This window comes from Lipophrys pholis, assembly GCF_963383615.2.
Source record: "Lipophrys pholis genome assembly, chromosome: 9".
Lineage (NCBI taxonomy): Eukaryota > Metazoa > Chordata > Actinopteri > Blenniiformes > Blenniidae > Lipophrys > Lipophrys pholis.
The window spans coordinates 10,276,070-10,295,876 of NC_137639.1; the positions used below are offsets into that span (position 1 = coordinate 10,276,070).

Here is a 19,807-nt window from a genome sequence, read left to right on the forward strand (position 1 = left end):
GTATTAATCCCAGGGGAAATTCAAGATTTCAGCAGCCCACATACGACAGCAAAAAAAACAAAAAGGACAGAAAACACTGCCAGATTGACATGAACTCTAATGGTTAGTTAATCAAATATAATTTTATTTATATAGCACTTTTTATACAGATGTAGCACAGTGTTTTACATGCTTTACAAACAAGACACAAGGATGCGCCACCAACTCCCACCGCCTGTGTGAAAATACAAAAACAGATCCAACAACGTACACGAAAAACTGATTTCAAAATCTATAGAAATACAAAATGTTTTAAAAGTAGATATTTACACAATTCAAGGCAGTAATTGTGTGTTCGGGCATAAAGTGTAAAGTTATTTCTTATTTAATTCTTACAACTTCCGTGATGATAATACTGAGTAAACAAGGACCAATTTTAAAATTTATTTTGAAGTCGTGTAAGCGGAAGTCGCTGTGTGGTGCTTCCTGCTATCTTGACGGTGACCTCCGGCCGCTGCGAAGGGAAGCGAACCGAGTGCTGAGCATCATCCCGGGGAGGGCTGAGTCAGGATGTTTACCCCTCCTGCCTTTCTGGGGGAGTCGTATCCCTCCACTCCGCCGCCGCCGTGCCGGAGACCATGAAGCCTGACGGGGACTGCGGCAGGGCGGACGCGGGGCGGCTGTAGCGGCGGGGGAAGGGGAGGATGTACTGGGCTGCCGGCTTCGCCTCTTCCCGGCCGTGTGTGGTGGAGCTCGGGCGGAACCACAGCCTGCCCCTCGGGCTGTGCGGCTCCGAGCAGCAGCACTCCTTGTATGGCTACATCATCGCCTTTCCCCTGCAGGACTACGGCGGCATCATGTCGATCCTGGGCTCGGACTCCTGGTGGAAGAAGACCCTGTACATCACCGGCGGGGCCCTGCTGGCCGCCGCAGCCTACCTGCTGCACGAGCTGCTCGCCATCAGGTACCGAAGCTCGCGCTTTGTTTTTTGTTTTATTTTCCCTGCAAGGCTCATTTCATCACCACACCTTGCGGCTTGTTGTTCAAACCCACGAGTGGAGACTTTTCGCTTCTCTGCTGGATGCCGTGTTTTCACCATGTTGTCTCTCCTCCAAGGACACGACAGTAGGCGCAGATAGAAAAAGAAATAATTTATGAATAAGCGAGTCACGCGTCCGCTCGTGTGCCAGCCCCGGCGGCACCTGAGCGTGAATAAAGTGAGCGCTCCTCCGGCGCTGCAGCGCCGGTCCGACCTTTAATGAACTTTAATGCACAACAACAACTGCAAAGCAACACACACACATCCGGGGCCCAGGTTTCACATTTCCCTTTCTAACCAAAGTGGATGAATGAGATACGACGTGAAAACTGATTAACGATTGCCTGCTGCACGCGCCGGTCGATGGACGAGATTATCTTTTGGGAGCAGTAAATACATCCTGTCACAGTGGCCTGGTAGTTTCTGCCTTCACTGCCCCCCCCCCCCCCCCCCCCCCCCCCCCTCCATGATAAGCTGCGTAACCTTGCATTTCGTGTGTGTGTGTGTTAGAATCGTGTGTGTGTGTGCTTGAATCACGTGCTGGCTGCTGAGGCTGGACCCGCAGCCTGGCGGCATCATCTGTTCGTGCCATGTGATGTGTTGCTGGCACTGGCAGCCACTCCTGCCTCAGTAGTCTGCCTTTAGCCTCCCTGTGTCCTCCCTGAGAGCGATCCCAGCTTTAAGTGTCTCCTCAGTCCCACCAGCTGGACGTGAGAGGCACGGCCGCGGTGCACGAGGCAGATCAGCTGGAGGAGTCATGGTCATGAATTCTCAGACAGAGAGCGGGAGGGATTTCAGCACCACGAGACAGTGGACAGCGACACAAGAGGCTCAGTCTCCACCGCCGGTTGGTCAATGGAAGTGCAGTGCCAGGAAAACATTTCCCTTTATTATGAACATGAAAACCCCAGACATCCAATGTCTTCCTTTTATCTGACAGTATTTATTTATTAATTATTTATTTATATCTATTATTTATATTTATATAAAACCAGCCTCCGTCAATCAGTCTTGTGTATGACTGTATCCAGCTTAAGGTCGCATTGGGCTGGAGCCAATCCCTGAGTAGAAGGCAGGATACACTCCAGACAGGTCCCGGCACAGAGGAAACACAGAGGCAAACAATCACACACACTCACACCAACATAACTTCAACCTCGCCAACACACACACACACACACACACACACAGACAGAACATGCAAACTGCATGAAAATCTGGTGTGTTATCTCAAATACAATTATATTGCTTGTATCTGTGCTGGCTCCATCTCCAGACAGATTACATGTTCATGGTAAAACCTGTTTAATAAGTCAACTTTCAGCCAAACACGTTATTTCATGATGTTTTATTCCCTGTTGTTTTTTTTTTTAATGTCTGAAATGATGTAAAATGAGTTGTGTTGGGAAATGTAATCTTAAAAGCTCACTGTGCAAAGGAGATAAACAGAGCTGTCGTCATTGTTTACTGACTCCAGACATATTGTTTGTGTGTGATAGCATGTTTTTAATCTATTCTGTAAGTAAACAATCCCTATTGCTTTAAATCACAGTTACCTGCGGTGGAGGGGCTTGACTCTGTATATATCCAGGTCGTCTGACTCGCCTCTCCACTGCAGCCGTCTGCCTGAGAGTCTCTCTGAATCGGAATCATCACCGATCCAATGCACCAAACTCTGCATTGTTAGAAATGTAACCGGAAAGTTTGGATTTACTGGGAATCTCCCGACAAACTCCGGGTTAAGTAGGTGAGGTCTAATTATGTGGTTCTGAAGCAGCCATTGTTGATCTAAAATGAGCAACCGCTGTTTTTGTTTTTGGTTTCTCTGTTGTGCCTTATAAAGTGTCAAACATACATTTCATCTGAGGCATAGTTGAAATAGGAGCTATATTACAAAATCATTGTCATCACTGTACTCAAAGTGTCCATCCATCAATCCTCTGTACCTCTTTATCCTATTCAGGCTCCCTGGAGCTGAGCCCATTTAACTATAGCAAAGGCGAGTTAGACCCTGGACAGACAACTCAGAGTCTGGCTATATATAATATAATTATTTTGTTTTTCACAATGAAAATACAGTATTTCATTGTTATTTGTAAAAAAAAAGAAAAAAAAGATGTAATTGTAAAAAGAAAACAATACATAGTGCCTCGCTTTTGATTCTGATGTTTGACTGTTGAGGTTTAGAACTCTTTAAAAAGTTTTAGCACAAAGTAGAGTTATGCTGGTCAAGCTGCTGTATTGATACATCATGTTATTTAAAGATAAATATAATTTCCTTCTAATAAACCAAGTGTTGAACTGATCAGACTCTATTTATCTGTTGAAATGATACCTACTGTCAATAGTATTAACATCTCAAACAATATTTTTTTCAGCAGTTTTATCCGAAGGCATGGAAAGAAATGTTAAGTGGTACAACTGGAGGCATTTTACTGCTGTTTTATGTGCTTGCTGTTCGTCTTCTCTGCAGGCTCACCACTAAGTATATCTTTGGCCTGGTGGTAATAATAGGAGAACACACTGAAAACTCCCTTTTAACAGGGTGCACCACTTTATCATTAAGTGTTATTAGACAGCAGGCGCTGCGGTGGGAAATGTCCACCTGCACACTGGCGCAGCGGGACGACTCATTTAACCAACAATTTCATCCCAAAGAGACGTAGCTGATGTCTCTCAGATCATTAATTGTCTTGGATATTAAACTCTGAAATGGCTCTGCTCCTCCTCGCATCAGAGGACAATCATCCGTAAAAAAAACGGCTGCAGTTTGTATAATAGCAAGTACTTTTGAACAGATCGTGGGAGGACAGCAGTTTAAAGTATCAGTTTAAAAGAAAATGATCCATTACTAAATGTACAAAACCCAACTAATTTGCTGAACGTCACAAAATCCGGGTCTGTGCTTTTTGCACAAATCGAACACTTTAGAGGGTTGATGACCCAAACGAGTCACTACAGACAAGAGAAGGTGCTTGTTAGTGGGTCTTACTCGTTAAAACCACAGAGCTCAGGGACAGAGGGACTAAACTGCTGAGTCACCAGGTAATAGCAACCTGCTGGTGTGGCATGTTTCCCCTCACACGGTCTGTCAGAGCCTGAACAGCCCGTCCTGTTTTCTGTGTTTGGTATCGACCTCACGGCACCGAACCGACCCGGTGGACGGCTCCAGACCTCAGCTGCTCTCGGCCTACTGACCGCCCACAGTACTTCACTTTGACCCAGCGGAAATATTTATTGAGAAATCGAAGTTTTAAATCTTCTTCCGAGCCTTCAGTCTGTACTTTAGCTCTTGTAGTGCTTTTAGGGAATTGATGCGCTGAGCTTTGTTCTGAACTCCATCTTGGCAACGTGGTGCAGGTTGAGGTGGTCGGATGGAAATTTCCACGTCGCTCGAATTAGTTCAGGTTGAAACAACTTGGATATTCGCGGATTTTTCTGAAAATTACTCCATCCAGAGCTTCTTTTTACTCATCATTTTCTTGAAACACAAACGTTTGATCCTGCCTGCGGTCCTGAACACTCACTGGAAATCATCTCATCATTAAAAGGCCCAGATTTACTTCCTCTACACATCTAAATTGTTTCGAATCAAAAGTATAACTTGCTTCTGTTAGAAAAAAGAAACATCCCTACAGGATGAGGCTGCCGCCACCGTGCTTGATTATAGAAGTGGTATCGACAGTGTTTTGACTGCATCAGCCGTGGGAACGTGAGGTCAACTAGTTTAGTATTGGACCCAAAAGATTCTGCCCCTCGTGGCTTGAAAGTCAGCCGGCCATTTCCCGTCTTTTCAGTGGGACCAGTCCTACGATGACGGCGAGATTAGTGGCGGTGATTGTCTGTCCGTCAAGGAAACAAAGGAACTCTGGGTTACAGTCGGTGTTCAAGTTAAGTTGCTTGTCTCACCCAAACCGTTTTCTTACCACCAACTGATCAGAAGTTTCTTGCAGATATAGGAGGAGTCTTCTGACTTGTATTAGATGTTTGTGGTGCTGTAGAACGGTTCCTGTATGACTCAGTCCCTTAATAAAACCTCTCGGGTCTTTTAACTGCAGCAGGGACCTCATGAGCCGTGAGACTAATACACAGATGTATGTGTGTCTTTGTCAACACTTACAAAGGTAGTACTAGAAAATACTTTAAGGGTTCTTATTGGCAGCTTAATAAAACACTTATGTGCATATTGTTTAAACGCTGTACATTATTTGAATTGCCCCATTAAGGAAAAAAAAAAGATTTTGAATATTTGAAAGAAGAAAATTGAGACAATATTGGTATTTGCTGTAGGTGTTTAATATTACATATACACATTTTGAATGTAGCAATGAATATTCCTCACCACAGTGTAACTCGTTTGACCTTTAAAGGCCAGTCTCCAATGCTAAATAGCTCCCAACCACCATGAAGGCAACACATCAATCGACCCCATATTTGGATATTTTAAAATAAAAGATCAAACCAGACTTAACTACAGAAAACCTTTAGGTAATGTCTTCCTTATCAGTATATTATGACAGTCGCTATGAGTATTGTTTTTATTTTGTTGTTTAATTGAGAATACATATGGTAAATATGTAATTCCTAATCCTCTGATCATCGAGTCCTGCACCAGGGAGTTTATTTCCTCAACTTGCTGATCTGATCTTGATGCTTAAATCGAACAAGACTTTTGATAAATAATGACGTGATTGGACAAAAACCCTTTCATCATGCTTCCACACGACGGAAAAATGTGCATGTAATGGTGCAGGCAGCATGTTTAAAGGTTCATTTTTCCAGATAACCACAGTTATGCCTCTGATTGCGTAGTTTAGGCCCTATAAGTGGCTTAAGAATCGATAATAAAGGAAGAACGCTGTTTCGCTTGATTGCATGCGTCATAATACGATTTAAAAACTTACCTTACTTATTTAACTTGCAGGAGCATTGTATAAACATGTTTTATCTTGTCACAGTGGAGGATTCTGTGTATCCTAATGAGGGTAAAACTATCCATATCAACATAACTGAAATATAGAAATGTGGAAATCTTGCAAAGGGTTTGAAAACCTCCCATCTGTATTTGAGCTACAACACAACACAGGTGTATTTCTTTTCTTTTTTTAACAAGATATATATCTGTGCTGTTTGTGCCTATAGAAAGGAGCAGGAGTTGGACTCTAAAGACGCCATCATCCTCCATCAGTTCTCCAGGCCAAAGAACGGCGTGCCCAGCCTCTCACCCTTCTGCCTCAAGATCGAGACGTTCCTGCGCATGGTGGATCTGCCCTATCAGGTGAATGGTCGTCGCGTTTGTCTTCGAGGAGCTTGAGTCTCTCTCACAATTGCTCCCTAAATGATTCACTTCAATAGTGATGCTCACAGAGATGTTTTCAAAAGACATCCCACCGTTGAACCTTTGCAGTAGCAGGTTGGATCAGGCTCAGTCTGACATGGCGGTTCACCTCCTGCTTCATCTGTTGATTGTTGTTCTATCCTGAGAGGCTCTCAGCATTGTTGTAAATTGTATACTGTCACAGAGTTGGGTCATTTGTAGGTCACAGCTTAGCTCCAAATCCGGCTCAAACCTGAGAAAGTAAAAAGAACTTCCTCACTTCTCCGACCTGCTTGTTAATAAAAAAACAAAAAAAACAAAACTGATTATATAAAACAGACACAGATTGATGATAATTGTATGTGTAAAATATGTGCATCATTTCTGACTGTGATCATGATCGTGACTCTCCCACGTCGCTGTCTCTCTTTTAATAAATTTCATATCTGATTGTCTCGTTAGATTCAACACGAGTTGGATCATTTAGTTCTTGTGAGATAAGGATTCCCAAACTGCTGAATGAAGCAGCTACTAAACCAACGACAGACAGTTTATGCTCAGGACGAAAAGATACGACCATCCGTTATTTGTCCCGCATTGGGGACATTTGTGGACAGTAATAAAAGAGTAGCACGAAAATACGAACAATAATGATATTAATAAATATATAAAAAGATAACAACAGTAACGATAACAAAAAAAAAAAATCTAAAATAGAAACCCTGGTACATTTTTTCCGTTCTTGCATGATAATGTTGTCGTGATTGGAAATATACCAGCCATGATGTTATTATTACACAGAATAAATGGAGGTATTGTCAATGTACAGTAAAGTTAACGAAACTCCCAGAAGGACTGAAAGAGTTAATTGATTGAGGCACTCCTACTCCAATAAACAGGAGTTTAGTGAAATAGTAACAGAGTCGCTCTTTACCGGAGTCATTCGCTAAAGCCAACATCGGCTTCTCCTCGAGAGGTTTTCTGCCGGTAATCTGCCACAAACCTTCGTGGCCACAAGTAGCATCCTGACGGTGACTCTTCATTCTGGAACATATTTTGGATGCAAATGACTCCGTTTAAGTTCCTTTTTTGTTTCCCGCCGCAGAACTACTTTGATGGGCGGCTGTCGCCACAGGGAAAGATGCCCTGGATCGAGTACAACCACGAGCAGGTGTCGGGGCCAGAGTTCATCGTGGACTTCCTGGAGGAGAAGCTCGGGGTGAACCTGAACAAAAACCTCAGCCCGCAGGAGAGGGCCGTGTCCCGAGCCGTCACCAAAATGGTGGAAGAGCACCTCTACTGGTAAAGAACCCTCATGTAAACCTGTACGATCGGCCTTTTCCACTGCAGCTGTTTCAAATAGAAGAATGGAGCTATTCTTTTATTTTCCATAATGTGTTTGAACTGTTGTGTTTAAAGGTGGATAAAAAAATATGCATCCCTGTGTGAAAATTAGACAAAAATCCACCTTAAAGCATATCTGGAACCACCTACCACTGATTCCTTTAAAAAAAACAATACCACCCAACCAAAAGAAGATTTACAGAGTCTAATTTAAATATTTTATTCACACATTATGTAAATGTGTAGTCCTCCAGCTCAGGCTGAGACTGTCCTCTCCAGGACTGCTCCTCTGCTGTGTTGCCGTCGTCTTTCTGGGTGGTGAGTCACTTCAGCGTCTCCGGGCGAGAAACATGCTGCTGCTAGGAAATCGTTTCCACCCCTCCTCCCACACCCAGACCGGCCCAGAGTGTTTTCCATTACCTAAAAGCTCCATCCATCTTCCTCCTCTCACTCACACACTGATGTATCCCTGTTTGATCCAGGGGGATGTAACCTATTGTCCTCTATTTAATATTGTCGGGGACACACATTCAGGTAATCTCGGACTTAGTCGTCTTCACATATAAGAAGTGTTTTTAGCCGCTAGGTAAGATGATAGTAACCTCACTGTGGTACACAGGGAGCTGCAATAGATTTCTCATAAGCATTAGAGGTCAATCGTGTAACACACTTTCTTCCTCCCTCTGCGGCTCCTCTTCTTTCCTCTGCTCCTCCATCCTCTCCGCGCCATGGCCGGACCTACATATAGACCTATCGATTGAATTATTTATGTCCGGGGAAGGGCAGGGTGGCAGCTAGTTGCTCTCTGTGTGGTGAGACAAAGGCATCAGCAGCACACACACACACACACACACACACACACACACACACACACACACACGCCCGCCTGATTGATATAGTCGTGGCAAGAGCTGCCAACAGCCGTGTTTTACGAGCCGTAATACTTTCTGACCACTGCTGTCTAACCAGGTTTTTTGAAATATTTCAGTATCAGTAATTCCTTCTTATACCTGCACGGATCAATATGTTTATGTCAACAGTCAATTTAATAAAAGTGCAGTAGATGAGATGTTTTTGTAGCACAACGCTGCAGTCCAACGAGAAGATTTGCATCTTTTTCAAAGTCATTCGTCACTTGATTATACTAATAAATAAGTGTGGACATTTTTGACCATAAATACTGGTCTCAGGATGAACCTGTGTTTAACGCTGGGCTGCTCTGCGACGTGAGACGTCTAAATTACGGCGTGCCTGACTAGCGTCAAACATGTACCAGATAAAAACAAAGATAAGTTAGTTAATGTCAGAGTTTTTTTCGACAGTAAACCTTTGTGATTTAAAAAAAATAGACGTCCCTCTTGCAGCTTTCAGGGCAGGAACCGTTTAGTGCTTGTAATTTAACACCAGCCTCATGTATTTGCTGTTTCTCAAATTGGATGTTCCCGTTAGTAATGAAGACATGAAGAAATCAATGATTAAAGAGCTTTCTCCTCGGAAGAGTCATTCAAACATTCAGCTTACCTCATTGTTTCAATTGAATAAAAAGAGTTTTAAAATTGAGCAGGTCTTTAATTTTTCTATATAACTTCCACTTGAGAAACACTTGAGAAACTGTGACTCTCATGTAAAGAAGGCCGTTTCACGAAAAACTTTCCAAAGTATTCAAGTGAATTGACTCACACATTGTGTGTTTTTGTTTCAAATTCTAAACTGAAGTAATGCCCTAATATATAAGTATGATATACTGATATTGTCTAACTTCATCCCAATGACTAGCTCACTCTGAATATCCTGAGTGTGTGCACAGTCACACTGCCGGGACGTCCTAAATTTGTCTCGGCTACATGAGGTCAACTGTAAATGAGTTGCAGTTTTTAAACTGTGAATTTATACAGTTAAAAAAAAAAAAAGATTCCTCCTGCCCCATTTTCAACAATTCACAATGATATTCCTAATCTTTTTTTCCTCGGCACACTTCATAGACAAAATACACATCAGAGTACTTCATTTGACATCTAATAACCATGAACAATGAGCAGGAAACTAAATGGAGATTTAGGAACTTAAAGAACTGAGTTTTGAAACACACAAATTGATTATTCCCTTCTGAAGCTTGGTGAAAACAAAGGAGGATTTAATTCAATACTGGTGCTTCCTGTTCAGAGGACAAGAAGCCTGCGATAACTGCCCGGGAGTTTTCCCGTCCGTCGTCCTGGCTCCAGGGTTTATTTAAAGCTACAATCTGAAAGCTGTCTATACGGCTATTTCCATGCTGAAAGCGCTGGAGGAGATCCCTGCTGAATCTGAAGACGCAAGTCGCTGCACAGGACAAACACAGAGACGGTCACACCAGGATGGGACGATATATTGCACAGTTTACATTTATGCTCACGTGTTTATTTAATACCATGCAGCTCTAAATCACATGATGGTCACGGTCTCGCCTCGGTGTTTGTGGTATGCAGGACGGATGCGCAGGTAGAACAGGAAGACCCGGGGATGTCATGCTAGACTCCTGACCACCACACTACTGTGCGTTCTCTGGAAATATCTAAAGAAAAGAATATCCTCCCGGGATATCAGATAATACAATAAGACAGCTGTAACACAGGCCATGTGCTTTTATTCGATTTCCACTGAGCCACCGGTCCTATGCAGTGATCCAGAAGACCCTCTTTCTGCTCGTGCAGCCTGTGGGCCAGTTCCCATCAGCCCCCGACATGACATCAGGCTTTCAGCTGGACTGAAAAGGAGCAGCGCAGTTTGCTGAGAGCCGGTGTGAGGAAAGGTGCAAGTGTGAAAGGATGTAGCAGCTTAATCTGGTCAGCGTCTGCACGCAACACGGAAAACAACAGAACGTGCCAGCCAACAGGGAGAGCTGCTTCTTTCTGTTCCCCTCATGAACCCGTGTGAAACGGCACACCGTTATTGGTTCACTTTATCAAATCGGTGTTGGTCACACAGAGGGAATTACAGATAAGTAGGAGCAGGATTGTGAGGCTTTGACTCGGGCTTGTTTGCACACAAACACACACGGGATCTGTCGGAGCGCCGCTGTGAGACAAACCTCCGCCTGGCGTCGGGGTGGCTGAAGGATCCGCACAGATTTCCCTTTTCCTCCGAGCTCAGGGGGGAATCCATACCTTGTTTTCTAGCTGCGATTGATTCAAAGGAGGTGGTGCAATGCAGCAATAAGAGAGTGGGTGTTTTTGTTCAGTGGGTTTTTAATACAAATCTGTATCGGATTTGAACACGTGGTCACCTTTTTCTCTCTCGGCCTATTTCTCTGTGAGGGAGACGTAATAAACTCCAGACAAGGTCTGGAGGGCTGAAAGTACGATGCTGTGTTCTGGTAGTGCAGCTGATGGATGGATAGACGTGGGAAGGAAGTGGCGGTTGCACTTTTATTGATTAGGATGAGGTTAATTGTTGACAGACATAAAGCTTTTCTGGCAGGAGGAAGCATGGAGCTGTGATAAATGGTCCTGTTGACACCACTCTACATCAGTCGCCACTAGGTAGAGTCATGAGGAGCATGTTTTTGAGTGATGAGCTGTGGACTTTTGTTATATTAAACACATTCATGGGATGACTGGAACATTGTGTTACACAGCGCTGCTCCAGTAGACTGATAGAGGTTTATTTTAATTGTATTTAATACGATTAAAGTACAAGTGTCTGTGGAGTGAGACATAAAAAAAAACAAACAACATATGTATTTCTCTCACACAAACACAAAATCAGCATATAAATATACATGCACGACTCTTGAAATAGTCCCCATCTCTTCTGGGTGATCGATTTCTTGTAATTCTGATTTATGTGCACATGTTGAAAGACATAAAAAAAAAAAATGTTCTAGAGCCGATTCAAGCTGAGCTCGTAAAGTCCAGAGAAAATGCTGCAAAATGAAATATCAATCCTCATAACTGGATGAAAAATGAACCATTTAAAATGAGCAGTTAATCTCTAAAAAATAGAAAAAGAAGATGGAGGAAGAAATAAGGTAAAAATTAAAGAGGAAAGGAAAAATAGAAAAGGGGGACAGAATAAGGAAAGAAGGCAAGACAATGAAAAGAAAAGAAGAGGGGATGTCAGGAAACAAAAATAACAAACAGGATTCGGGAAGAAGAAGAGTCAGAAGGACATCAGGATAAGGAAAGACAAAGAAAGGAGAAAAGACGGAACGAAAGAGACACAAAGTAAGACTGATAGAAACAATGTCTTCAAGAGACAACCAAGCAAACGGGGAGAGAATAAATAAAGGAGAGAGAAAAGAAATGGAGGAACTGCATGTTAACCGGTCCATGTTTGTGCGCTTCCTCTCAGGACGATAGCGTACTGCCAGTGGGTGGACAACCTGGAGGAGACGCAGAAGCTGCTGGCGATGAGCGGCCCGCTGAGCGACACGCTGAAGTGGCTGCTGAGCCACCTGAACGGCAGCATGGTGCGCCGGGAGATGTACGGCCACGGCATCGGACGCTTCTCCAGGGAGGAGGTGTACGCGCTGATGGAGAAGGACATGAGGACGCTGGCCACTCTGCTGGGTGAGGACGACCACTGCACACCGCTCGGCCACACTCCCGGAACTCTTGTGATCAACCAAAACGAGCAGTTTTGACGAAATTCTAGGCGTTTCTCAGTATAGATCAGTGGTGTTTTCAGTTTGTTTCCTTAAAGCAGCAGACAAGTGGATTCAAAACCTCTGTCTGGGTGAATGTGGGGGGGAGGAGGAGGAACAAGTCAATCACAATTAAATCTGAAACGTTTATCTTGCGATGAGGGAGAGAAAGAAAGCACTGGTTTATCGTGAGCACAGCCAAGTTGAAATGAGGTCAAGATCAAGTCCGTTTGCTGCCTTGCAGCCAAGCCTCTTCGTACACCCGATTCACATTCCTCCCGGGCAGCGGGGACTCAGATTGATGTGTTGATGTCGCTGTACAAAAAAGCTCCATCCGTGCCCACCTGTCCTGAAGTGAAATTTTATTGAGGCGTAGACGGAAATGATTGAAAGCGGAGAACGTTTCGGGAAGCGAGACACCCAGGAAACGCCGTCAGACGCTTGAGATGGAAGAAAAACGAGAGCACTCTGCATCGATCTGTTTGTGTTATGACAGCGGACGACCACATGTTGTAAAATGGAAAGTTGCTTCCAGAGTGGAAGCATCAGTCTCCGCCTGTGAATGTGCCGTGATGGTGCATCGAGAAGCGGTTAGCAGAGGTGCAGCTTTGTACTGCTTCAGCACGACGATAGCGTTTTATCATCAGTGTGTCATCTGAGGCCTCAGCTGCTTTTCACCTGAATGTACTGCTTTGCTTTCTTTCTGGATTATACAGGCGTTTGGATTTCGATGTTCCATTCTACTCTAAGCAGGCCGAATAAAGTACAGAATGAAGAACGGGGTAATAAACAAACAAAAAACAGAGAAATTACATGAGGAGCACACGAAAACAAATTATTATTAAATGCAGCTTCGAAAATAGTTTATACAAAAGAAATTGATCAATGAAAATAAAATAAAGAATCATACTGCAGTGTTAATGAACATGTTTGTGTAAACGTCAAGATTCCTATCATCTATACAGGATGATCTGGTTTTAACTATTTCATTTTTACAACCCAGTTTTGCTGTAAAGGGTCTATTGCTATGTGGCTCCCCATCATAACCCTGTGGGTTCCTGCAGGAAAAACTTATATTGTAATAATAGTGTTTCATCCAATGTGCTCCGTGTGAGGCGTTTCTGGGTGATTAATAGTAAATGCACCTTTTGACCACCAACCCCTGGGAAAATATTAGTGAGCGCAGTGATTCTTTGCAAAGTGTGTATCGCTCTAGAATATAGGGGAGATAAAGTTGTTCCACTCCGACAGACGGTTTCAAACCTAAATTGTCCCACATTGACTCCAATCCGGTCGGCGAAACCACCGAGCAAATTCTAAAGGAAAACACTGATGTTTGTTCGGAGTCGCCAACAAGAGGCTGAGACTCTGAGATCATCGTGAGTAAAGGAGCATTCGTCTCAAAAGCCATGCTGCGAGGGGGAGTTTGTAAAAACAAACGTGACGCAACAGTTTTTTTTGGACATTTCACTGCATTTCACACCAGGAGGTTTCATTGAAATTGGCTTTATGTTGAGATTGTAGTCATCTTCAATAGTAATGGTTTGGTGGTGGGGGGGGGGGGGGGGGGGGGGGGGGTTTGAAAGAAGTTATGATCTAACTTCAAAACAGAGTGTGTTGTAACACCTGAATGTATCACGTTGGAATGATCACAATAAGCCAGCAGAGACACTTCAAGAAAACGAAAGCACTCCCTCTCACTGAGCTCAAAAGGCTCGTAAAAAACTAGTAATTGTAGTACTAGTAATTGTTTAGTCGGTTATTTCTACACTCATAAAAAATGTTTGAGGAATATCTTAAACTCTTAATTTTCCCTATTCAGCTTAAAAAAAAAAAAAAAAGAAACTTCTATGACACATCATATTATTCTGAAATACTACAGATTTCATTTGGTCTTCTTCGATTGAATTAAATGATATTTTTCATGGTATTATATATATTTAACTTAGATTTTGAGACAGGCATTTGTATGTGACTGGACGTTTTATTTTGTAACTCGAAACGGCAATGATGGGAACGTACTGTATAACGAAATGAGTTTTTAAACCAGAATGATTATAACTTTTTCTCACTATAACTGAATATTGCAAATCCTACCACAATTGTAAACAATTATAAAACTGGAAAAAAAAAGACATTTTCAGTTTGATATGTATATATAGACGATCTGAATGTAGTAATACAAAAAAAAAAAAAAAGGAAAATCTAGTTTACCTGCTTCGAACAAGGAGTAGAAAGGAGTCTAAACTTTTTTTATTCCTTGCCCCTTTTTAGCTCTTAACTAATATTACATCTTAACTATTAATAAATGTATGTTTACACAGTTTTACTCTCATGCTTCAAGAGACTATACATGTACAGAATTTGTGTGAAATCATCAGAATCAGCATTTATTCTATAAGCGTGTCGTCACAACTAGAAGAAAAACTGAAGAGAAAAGTGCATTATTGATATTTTTTAGGTGTCCTGTATGAAAGAAGCATTTGGAACGATGTCCCTAATGAATTATCCTTGGATAAGCAGTTCAAATATATTGGGGATCATTGCTCGTTTTTAGTTGTTGCTGTGCAGGTTGTGAAGTTTCTCCATGTTCCCTCTCTCCTTCAGGGGATAAGAAATACTTCATGGGCTCTAAGATGTCAACACTAGACGCCACCGTGTTTGGACATCTGGCTCAGGCGATGTGGACTCTGCCGGGTACTCGACCAGAACAGCTCATCAAAGGTGAGGCCATCTGCTCAGCGATCAAGCACTCTAATGGTCAACACTAAAAGATTGTGTAGGTTGCCGCTGTGGCAGCTTGAGCTGCGTTACACTGCACTCAAAATGTGCAGCCAGTCAAAGAGTCATAGAGACCCAAACATAAAGGAACCGTAGTTGAATGAAAAAGGTATCAGAAAGACGCAAAATAATAAGATTTAAATCATTGAAAAAGGGACTGGGAACACTGTCTACTATCAATGAACCTGAAAAGCAATGAAATCAATCAATGAAAACCAAACACAGAAATCCAAAGTGAACACTGCCTGCCATGAAACTGTGTAAAACTACCACAAATATTGTATATTGAGATGAAAGATAATTAAAAAAAAAAAAAAGACCCACCAAGAGATGCAACATAAAAAGAGACACAGAATGACCCCAAATAGGCAGCAATCAAATACAATGACCTACAAAGTAATGGAAACTAGAGGAAGAACTGCGAGAAACAGATGATATGTTAAAGATGTGAAGTGACTGTGAAGCAACACACAATTTGAACAAAGAGATCTACAAGTGACCAGGAAAGGACACCAAACAGAACAAGCACAGTGTTGTGCAAAACGAGCTCAAAAAGGCACAAAACAACAAAACTCTGAAAATGAGTTGGAAAAAGATGCAAAATTGGCAACAAAAAGCATAAAACAGTTAAAAAAGAGAAACAAAAGTGACACAAAATCCTCATAATGGTGGAGGCACTGTATTCCTCCTGAAGAAGGTCGGGGTCTTTCACACGTCTGTGCTAAAGAGGCAGTAGAATCCCCCCATAGTAAAATATAAAACCATATCTGAATGAACATGTGCAGGCCTGCCTGCTCGCCACTAGGTGGCAGTGATGTCCCACTGCAGCGGAACTGACAGGCTTTTAAGTTTCGGTGCTCAGGTTCCTTGGAAGATGCAACACTTTGTTCTTTTATCTTTTCACGGAGCATTATCAGAGCATGTAGAGCCAGAAATGAGGATTCAGTGTTTTTTTTAAAAAAAAACATAACTTGTGATCAAACCGCCGGTGAGAAAAGCACCAGTGAAATCAGAAGCCTCTGAGTGGAGGAGAGCGCATGTGATGCCTCCTGCTGGGGTTCCTCTCTGTGAAGCTGCTGTGTGTGATGGTGTCTCCCCAGGAGAGCTCATCAACCTGGCCATGTTCTGCGAGCGCATGCGGAGGCGGTTCTGGCCCGAGTGGTTCGTGGAGGTGGAGGACCTGTACTACGACGGGGACAGCGAGAGCAGCAGCAGCAGCAGAGGCCGGGGCTCTCCCACGGGCCCGCTGGACTTTGGCCTCTTCTCCAGGACTGACACGCTGGACGACAGCGACGGTGGCAGCAGCCACTCGGCCGCGCACACACACTCGCCGCGGTCCGAGCCCTCGCTTTTCGACTCGGACGTGGGCACGGGGTCCGACAATGACCTTCAGCTTAAAGAGGAGTTAATGCCGGACCTGGAGATTTGACCTGGGATTGGCTGATGGACTGAGACTGGAGCAGGAACAACCTGTCCAGACAGCTGAGGGAACTCTTCCAGCGACAACCCTGACACTTTCCTCACGGACAGGCCGGGTGTTTATATGCAGACGACTCGAACTGAACCTTCGTAACAATACAGACGCTTTGTCCCGCTCCTGTGACGTCTGGACTGTCCCCCTCGGCGCTCTCTCTTTGCCTTATCTGTCTCGCCGACGTGAAAGAGGTCAACCCGCGAAGGAAGCGCATCGTCTCGCCAAGCGGGGCGACGACGACGGAGGAGCTCGGCGAACGAGACAGGTGGCACTTCACTTGCTATGAAATGATGCAACTAATCACCACTCTGCCATGTGTCACGACGCACAAACCCGCTCAAACAGGTGGAGACTGATCATGTGGCTAAAAAGGAACAGCTGCTGTGCTTCTGCTGGTAACCATCCGTGTGGCGGGGAAAGAAGCGCAGATGACTCCGCGCGTGCCAGCCCGAGATCGATCCTCATGTCAATTCCTCTATGTGACTGCATGTGGGAAAAGTGTATGGAGACGTGTTGACCCTGGGTGTCCTCGAGCAGAGACCGGAAGGAACGATGAGCAGATCTGTGCCTGTTTTTGTTTACTGGTTATCATCTTTTAATTCTCTCCAGTAACTGATTATCTGCCTGCACTTTGTTCATTTCGAGCTTGGACTTTTTGTTTTACGTTTTCATCTATAATTTGTTTTTGAAGAGGTGTAATTCGCAAATTTGACCACTAGATGGAGTCTGCATCCAGCCTTCTTCTAATGTCAAGGTCACGCTGGTGAACTACACGGTGTGTGTGTGTGTGTGTGTGTGTGTGTGTGTGTGTGTGTGTGTGTGTGTGTGTGTGTGTGTGTGTGTGTGTGTGTGTGTGTGTGTGTGTGTGTGTGTGTGTGTGTGTGTGTGTGTGTGTGTGTGTGTGTGTGTGTGTGTGTGTGTGTGTGTGTGTGTGTGTGTGTGTGTGTGTGTGTGTGTGTGTGTGTGTGTGTGGCTACAAATCAGCCTTAGTACTCAGAATATTAAAAAAAAGATGGGTAAAGAGATTCAGTAACAGTTTTTATTGTGATATAATTTATTATCAGTGCCACTTTGTTCTCATTTATACGTATTTTTGGTTCATCTTTATTTTCTTACTGCTCTCAAAGAGAGATGTTGATCTTTGCACTAGTGGAAGATTATTTTCACCTCATGCGAGAGGGGAGCCAGACGCCGGGCTGAATGAAAGGCAGACGCCGTGCTTCGAGGGCGAGCGTGCCGCTCGCGCCGGGATGTGAATGTTTCAGGGTGTGAATGTCATCAACGAAGCAGTTGATGAAAAAGTCTTTTGCGGACTGGCTCGGAATACCAAATCGAACAGAAGTGACTTGGGCTTAAATGTGTTGAGTAGATTAGAAACTCAGACTGAAAATGTCTGCTGTTTGCTTTCGCTGGCCGAGCTCGGTGGAAGTGCTCGTAATGTAAATGGAATGGCTGTGGGGAAGAACGAAGGAGAAGGAGATCGTGGTACATATTGAGTAGGTGAGACTTACAGCGTCCATTCACCGAGATTACAGAATACATTTCCTTGCCAAGTGGGATTGAGGCATACAGATAGTTTTGTTTTCATTTCTCTGGGTTTGAAAATCTCAACTTTGAAACAGTACAGAGGAAAAAGGGATTTTTGCTTTTGTGGCTCTCGTGCTGAATTGTCGTCTTCTCCTGCTGCTCTGAATAATCCAGGGAGCTCATTGTCAACAGGTTTCATCTGGCCTGTTTCATCACTGGAAAGTAGCTCCGGGAAAAACTGTTGAGAATGTCACAAGAAGTGTCATCAAATGACAACTAAATCCTTCAAAGGAAGTTGAACGCAACACAGCAGCGTGTTGACAAGGAAGCGTGCTTGTTTCCAAAATGCTACTGAATCGGCAGAGAGACGCAGACGCTTTTGTTTTCTTTTTAAAGAGTGCAGATTCAAGCAGAAACTATTTCAACCTGCTGCTGTCGGTAGCACCAGTTGATCCAGCCATTCAAACGGTGTATTCATTTTCCATTTTGTAGAACTATTAAAGCGAAAAACATGCTAATACATGACACCGATCCATTACTTTCTCACATTACAGCCATTTATCATTTTATGTGAATCTCTTTTCACTTTAATATAGTTGTTACTCACAAACAGCTGATTCATCATTACATTCACAACTTAGGGAAGCACAATCGCAGATGTAGTTTTTCTGATACAGCTCTATACAACTCTGTTACATCTTTGAATTCACACACTTTATTATTATTATTGTTATTATTATTATTTTTAAGCCTGTTCTTATCACAAAGCTTTTAAGTCTCTTCTAAAGTCGTGCCTGATCAGGTTTGGCCTGTTCATTTGATCAAACTCCAACTCATTTCTAGCTGCTGATGAGGCTCACAAATATTTTGGTTTGTTTATGTTGTTCATGTTTATTTGTCATGTAATTTGCTTTTGTTGCGCTATAATGTGACTTTCAGTGATGAAACACCCAAAGTTTTGCCCAGTGACCATTTTCATCAGTTTGACTGAGTGAGTTAGCATTTTGTAGCTTCTTATTTTGTTAACGTTGAAGCTTTTTATTGGGTTTTTTCCCCCTGAATGACCTACCGGCTGTGTCTTTGACAAAATTAAACAATTGTTTGTTTGTTTTTAAATGTTGCGTTTCAATTTGCAAGAGGCAACAAAACTAGATTTAAAAGAAGGCGAACATACTAAATGAACCTGAAGATTTTTATGGTGAAAGACAAAACACCCTGGACAGCAGTGCTGTGTCTAAAATCTGCTCTCCAGCACTCAAAGTAAAACCCAGATAATGCAAACCCAAACTATCTGTACCATTCTCTAGCTGAATGTTGGTGTTATTTTTTTTTTTGCTTTTTTGAGGCGGGAAAGAATTTTGGAAAGAATCCTGGGTCGTGACCAAAAGCCACATAATGATTCCAATACTGGGACTCTGGTTCATGATGTCTTCATGTGGTTCTCATCTCCATCCAACCCTCCAGGTGCCGGGTTAAGGCGCTTTCCAGACGCCGGGGACGTCGTATACAGGACAGTCGGACTGCTTTAACAAAGCCATATTCAAGTTAGTTGTCTTGTAATTGGAACCATGTCATATCTGGTGTAATGTAAATATTGTATGTGTGACAAAAGTGGACCATTCTGTGCGTAGAGCCGACGGACTGATCGAACTACCTTTGGCTGTGCAGTCATGAGAACTCGAGTGACTGGATGATTTCAATAAAGAATAGCTGTGACAATTTTAA

General features: G+C 43.2%; 1 protein-coding gene across 1 annotated transcript; it reads left to right on the forward strand.

Annotated features, from left to right (window-relative positions):
* Positions 1–495: 495 nt before the first annotated feature.
* On the forward strand, positions 496–16,510 carry faxcb (failed axon connections homolog, metaxin like GST domain containing b; the record flags this gene model as incomplete). Its single annotated transcript, XM_080472446.1, has 6 exons — positions 496–943; positions 6,161–6,296; positions 7,441–7,637; positions 12,009–12,226; positions 14,908–15,024; positions 16,182–16,510. Exons 1-6 carry the CDS (start codon positions 684–686, stop codon positions 16,508–16,510), a joined length of 1,257 nt encoding a protein of 418 aa, XP_080328572.1. The 5' UTR covers positions 496–683.
* Between the last annotated feature and the right edge of the window lie 3,297 nt (positions 16,511–19,807).